The following is a 6,609-nucleotide window of genomic DNA, read 5'->3' on the forward strand; positions in this document are numbered from 1 at the left end:
TCTTGGTATAATCTCTGCATGCTGTGATGGTGACCAGTATATGGGAACAAGTGTCTGCACAGATTCTTTTCAGGATTGTATAAAAAAATGTGTTGCATGGGTAGTTTTGTCACTCTTTTTGAATCCCTCTGGTTTGGGTACATGTGGGACCATATATGGATTGCAGAACAGATGGCCAGTTTTGTCAGGACTGAAGTACTAATTACTCATGGGAAGGAGCTGTTGGGACTGAAAATATCTTCTATCATCATCTGCCCTGTAAGTGGTGACTTTTTGTGCTGATCAGCATTGACCACACTAACTACATTTTCACAACAACAGCACACCCACAACCAACTATTGTATGTGAGGACCTATGGATTCAGGCCTTGAAGCAGTACTAAACCAGACTTCCCTACCCTGGTACCCTCCAACCTGGTTCCCTCCAGTTGTTTTGGACTACAACTCCCAGGATTCCTCACCATTGGCCATGCTGGCTAGGGCTGACAGGAGTTGAAATCCAAAACACGTGGAGGGAACCAGGTTAGGAAAGACTGCACTAAGCTATAACACCTGAACAGAGGGATTCAGATCATCATAGGATCGTGACACTTTCATTGGACTTAACCCCCTACTTTTGGCAAGATTATCATCAAAACTTCTCTTAATTAGTAGTAGGAATTCGGCAGACATCAGTTAACTCTTATGGAAACCTTGTGAGAAAGCATATCTAAAGCTCCTCAAGATAACTGGTATTTAGAGTAACTCACTATGCTTGGCTGGAAATTTTCTTTTCCTACTGAAGGTGGCTCTCAAGACACATTGCCAAGTAAGAATAATTTATTTTTCCCATCTTCACTTGGCACTTACAGAGAAACAAACAAAGATGTCTTGTAAAAGAATCATGAATATTTAAATCTTATTGGGGGGGGGGACCCTTAATTTTCTAAAGTTGCTGCTAAGTACCTTGTATTATTAATTGACTTCTGAGACTGTCCTTATGTACTTATCTTCCATACCTAAAAAGAAGGACTGGGATGCTTTTTTTAAATATGTGGCAAAGTCCAAACTATGGCATATATACTAGAGGGTACATTATTTTGCAAAATGCTCCCATCTAATAAAGTCTGTACACAGAAGATTTGTACAAAGTGTTTTTAAAAGTAATTATAGTATTTTTCTGGAATAATAATACAAAGGAATTACAGCATGTGCCCAAACTTGTCATGTACTGTGAGATTTAATGTGGGGAAGAAAAAGAATAAACTAGGAGCACATCCATTGGGAAATTTCTCCCCCCATTAAATGCGTGGGAGCTGTAGTACAGGGGTAGGCAACCTGTGACCCTGGAGTCACATGCAGCCCTTGCCCATTTCAAAAGCCCCCTGGAAGTGACCAGTTCAGACCACTAGCAACAACCATCTGGCTGCTCCCAGACAACCAACTAGATGGGGGGAGAGAGAGAGAGAGAGAGAGAAAGGTGGCAGAAAGACAATGGAAACATGGGGTAGCAGCAAGGGAGAGAGGAAAGGGGTAGCCCTGCCTACTTTTGACTCTGGCCACACACACCACTGGCTTTGGGCCTGCCTCCTCTAGGCATGCAGCACCTGGCATTACCCCCAAGGAAATGCACCCGTCAACAGAAAAAGGTTCCTTACCTGTGTTGCAGAAAAGCATACTACTTTTCCACAAATCACCTTGCCAAATATACAATTAATTTGTAATAAAAATATTATAGAGGAAAGTATCCTCTATCTTTGACAGAGGAAGATATCACAGCTAGAAAACTAGTAGCATTCAGATTCATTAAGCAAAGGCACTCTGCATATCTTTATTTGGCTTTACACAACTCCAGCAATATCAACATCAAATAACTTTCTTTTTCACCTAATACTTTTCCGTGCATATTGCATCATTATGATTCTGCTTCTGCTGTTTCTTGTTAATATTCCAAGGAACAATGTTGCATACCATACCAAAATGGGAGGGATCTACAATGAATAGGTGGAGTGTGAACAAAGAGGAAAATAGGATGCCATAGAGGATGTACTGTGGTGATTCAGCAAGCTTTTCCATCCAGTCAAGAATACTTGAAGAACAGGAACAGCCAATTCCTGACTGGTATATGGTCAGAGCTGCTCCCTTCCAATCATGCTTCACAAAGCTTCTTCAAATTCAAAATGCATCACCTCATCTTAAAGGGGCTATAAAGAGACTGGGGTTTTTATGAGGACGTTCCACATTCGACCAGCTTTCGGAAACTCTTCCGGAAAGTATCATCTAAAAAGGCATAAAGGAATGGGTTGAGGCAACTGTTAGCATAGCTCAGTGTGGTGATGAAATAGGAGATTCCAATGATCACAGGGGTTTGTGGGATGTCTGTGGTGAGGGCAACCACAGTGCTGAGGTGGTAGGGTGTCCAACAGAAGAGGCAAACTCCCAAGATGATCAGCACCATGATTGTCACTTTCTTTTTTGCTTTGTCCAAGGCTTTAGCATTGCTGTGGAGATGCATCCGCCTGAGTTTGTAGAGCATGGTGCTGTACAGGATGCAAATAGTGGACACGGGGATGGCAAAACCCAAGATCAGGGTGTAGAGACGGCTCACCTTCCACCAGAAGCTCTCTGGACTGGGAAAGACAAAAACACACTGGGACCGCCCCTCTTCAGTATGTATCTTGGCAAAGATACTAAATGGCAAGATAATGATAGTGACAAAAACCCAGACACACAGACTCACCATCTTGGCAGCCCTGTAGGTGCGGTAGGTCATTTTCTTTGATTTGACTGTGGCTACCACCACAAGGTATCGATCGATGCTCATGACAGTTAGAAAATAAATGCTTGAAAAAGTGTTGTACTGGTCTATGGAGATGATCAGTTTGCACATGAATTCACCAAAGGGCCACTGAAACAGAAGATAGTCAGCTATGTTGATAGGAAGCACCAAAGTAAAGAGCTCATCAGCAATGGCCAGATTGAGGATGAAAATGTTGGTGACTGTCTTCATTTTTGGAGCTTTTAAGATAACATAAATGACTGCAGAATTTCCAGTGAGTCCTACAGCACAGATCACAGAGTAGATGATGGGCACAGCGATGTAGAATTTAGGAATCAGTTGCGGGACTGACATATTGTGCCAATGGTGTCCTGTCCTGTAGCAACCAACATCCATATCAGTGCAGGAAGCATTGGGCTCAGGCTGGGAGGAAAAATTATCCATTGTCTAGAGTGACAATGAGCAGTTTCATCAGATAAATGCTGTTTAGTTTAGGAAAGCCAAGTAGGCTCGGACCTTTTACAAAATCTCGTAAGTTAGATCAATCCATTTGAAATGCATTGTATCAGAGATTGGCTTCAGAGTTTTTATTCCTTGAAGCTGCTTAGGATCAGCTAATTTTCATGCAAGTTACCTTTCCTAGTATTTTCTTTTTTCAGTGATGCAGCCTTTCATTCAAATAGTTCTTGCACCATGCATCCTTCGTATCTTTGCACTTTGGATCACTCCTATGCTCCAGGTGTCCTAAGGAAAACACATGTTAAATATCAATAAATCTACATTTCAACATATCCCTGGCTTTCTTCTTTTTTTCTTTTTTAGATGCAGCACAACATTGCCATGAAATACATAATGTGTTTATGATTAAGAACAAATGGCATATCCTTGTATCACACAGGGGTGACATGCTACACATATTTTTGTTCAGGCAAAACAAGCACATCTAAAAAGCATGTCCCTGTGAAGGAAGAATCCTGAATGAAACTCTCTCCTATCTACATACACAGCTTACATCTCCTTCTTGCTCATTCACCCACACATTCCTCTCCAAAACATTCGCACACTGTTTATTGCACTCATTATAGCATGAATTATTAGTTAATCATTAGGGTCCTTCCTCTGCACTTACCTTGTTAACTAAGGCTCTGTCCTCCCTTTGTGCCTCCTTTCACAGTTACTCTGCTCTGGAGGTTGCACCACAAGCCAAGAATCCCGAGTGAAGTGCTGTGTTGCTGAAACGCTGGACAGTTCCCCAGCAGCTGCATCTCCGAACAGCTCCTGCACACACACTCGAGTTCTGGGTAGCCCCTTCCGAATACCATTCTCACTCCCTTGGCTGGGAAATGGACTGCAGGGGCTGCCGCGGCATGGGAGCCTGTCAGTTGCCGTGCACAGGTCAACCTACACCATTGCAGATTTATGTTCTCTCTCCTTCATTAGAGATTTGTTTCCCAAGAAGTTGCAAACAGCTTCAGGTGGTAACGGCTAGGAGGGGTTCCATCTCCTCTTCAGTTTCTTCATGCTATATCTAAGTGTGTAGCAAGATCCATTTGCTTTCAATAATACAACTGTTAATCTACAGGAGGAAAAAATCAGTTATTTTCCACCTGTTATGAATGTATTGTCAATCAATTTCCTTAGATAACCCAGAGTTCTATTAAGTTTGAGAGAGAGCAAGAGAATAATTCTTATCCATTCTTTCCACACTATTCATAATGTTTATCTTTCTGTCATGCCCCCCTCCCTTTCACTAGCTGTCTTGTTTTGTAAATGAAAAAGCTCCAACGCCTTTAGCTTTTCCTCATAGGCAAGATGCTCTAAACCAATGGTACTTTTTGTACTTTTCTGTATCAATCTACCCCATGCCATGGCAGAAATCCCATTTGCAACTCCACCTTCTTTTGTAAGGGGTCCAGCCATGAATGGCTTATCCTTTTAAAAAAAACCACCACCCCACTTTGCACTTACTTGAAAACTGCTGGAGTGCAATCATTTGCTAAATCATTACCATGCAAGGAGGGCAGAGAAATCCATTCTGCTCCACTTACCTGCAAAATCACATTAACACGCAAGAAGTAGCACCTCTCCTGTCTTCAGCACTGATGAGCAGGACATAGGATGTCACTTAACGTCTGTTGCTACCCCAGCCCAACCCATGCAGCATCTCCTGCCTACTCTAAAAAGACTGTGTGGACTGTGGAACCAATCTTGATGACTTAGACTGGATTGAGTTTTTGCACAAATACAAGGGGGACTGTATCTTACCTTCACTCTGGCAATGGGATACTAAATTGTGCTAGTTGCTGCAGAAGTGATACTAAGGCTGGAGTCTACAACATGGTGTCCTTGGGCACCAGTGTAGGGATGTCAGAGAATTTCACCATGAATCTCGGGGAGGCCAAATGCCAGCGCATTCGGCCCCCCGAAATCGGTGGCAAAACGGTCTGCCACACCCTCCCTGGGACGGGACTTACCTTGGGTGAATCCTCCTGGCGGCAGCGGCTCCGGCAGTGGTTCGGCGGCTGGTCTTCTGACCGACTGCCGCCGCCATTTCCAGTAAAAAAAAACAACACGTGATAGGCTACGTAAATCTTTACATAGCCTATCACTTTTTTTGTTTTTGGTTTTTACGTTTTGTTTTAAATCTTTATGTAGCCTATCACGGCTAGATTTTTAAAAAATACCGTGATAGGCTATGTAAATGTTTACGTAGCCTATCACGGCTGAGTAAAAAACCCCAGACAAACGCGCGTATGCAAATGGTGGCGCCCATGGGCGCCGCCATTTGCATTCCTTATTTTGGCACATCTAGTCTACGTAAACATTTACATAGACTACGGTGAAAATAAGGGGAACACAAATAGCATAGACGCTACGCAATTTGCGTTTCCCTTATTTTCGCCATAGTCTACATAAATGTTTACGTAGACTAGACTTGCCAAAATAAGGAACGCAAATGGCGGCGCCCATGGGCGCCGCCATTTGCCTACGCGCATTTGTTTGTTTTTAGTCAGCCATGATAGGCTACGTAAACATTTACGTAGCCTATCACGGCTGACTGCAGGGACGCAAACGGTGGCTATTGCCGCCGCTATTTGCGCACCAGGCCGGCCAGGATTCGGGGGGGGGAGGGACGGAGTGCCTCCACCCCCAGCCAGAATTTGGGGGGGAGGGACGGAGCGCCTCCACCCACCTCGAATCACATTTCGTTAAAAGGTAAGTGACTTTCGTACATCCCTACCAGTGTGCCTGTGGAAACACCTCTATCCACACCTGCCACGCTCCCTGCCTCCTCTGATTTTTATTTCATTTCTTAAGAGTTTTAAAATTATTATTTTTAAAAACAGGGAGGCTGGCATGCCACAAAGTGAAGTGCTACCCTCCAGCATCATCTCTCTTTTGTTCAAAAGAGTGGTTTTATATTTTAGAGCCCCAGCGCCACCTTTGCTTTGTACGTAGGTTCTTAAGCAAGTTACTCTTCTTTTTGTTTGGTTTGCCTTTGGGAAGTGAGTGTTTTGTGACTGGCCATGCCCACCGTGGCAGCCCTTTTATGAATGGGCAAGCCATTCCCCATGGCAATTTTGTAAAAGTACCCACAACATACTCTCAAAATTTCCAGTGTGCTCACCAACCCAAAAAGGTCGCGCCCCTGCTAATTAAGGCAACTTAACCATGCCACTGATGATTATGTTTAAAATAAAATACAGAGAATGAGATGGCTCCTGCTGTTGGAGCCAAATTTGCTGTAAACATACTTGAAACAATTTACTACATTATGTGCCAATGATTATAACAATACTGTCATTACCAATAATTTTCCACGACCAGCTCTCCGTTCTGACCCTGATCTT

At 43.3% G+C, this 6,609-nt stretch overlaps 1 protein-coding gene across 1 annotated transcript; it reads right to left on the minus strand.

Moving 5' to 3' along the window:
- Positions 1 to 2,203: 2,203 nt before the first annotated feature.
- On the minus strand, positions 2,204 to 3,202 carry NPBWR1 (neuropeptides B and W receptor 1). The gene has a single exon (XM_084848077.1). The coding sequence runs from the start codon at positions 3,200 to 3,202 to the stop codon at positions 2,204 to 2,206; it is 999 nt and encodes a 332-aa protein (XP_084704203.1).
- Positions 3,203 to 6,609: the final 3,407 nt, after the last annotated feature.

Source organism: Heloderma suspectum, chromosome 4 (assembly GCF_057233095.1).
Source record: "Heloderma suspectum isolate Gila_16-S chromosome 4, 16-S_ref, whole genome shotgun sequence".
NCBI classification, from domain to species: Eukaryota; Metazoa; Chordata; class Lepidosauria; order Squamata; family Helodermatidae; genus Heloderma; species Heloderma suspectum.

Coding starts and splice junctions, on each gene's coding strand:
- NPBWR1 (XM_084848077.1), bottom strand. CDS start 3,202: ATGGATAATTTTTCCTCCCAGCCTGAGCCCAATGCTTCCTGCACTGAT.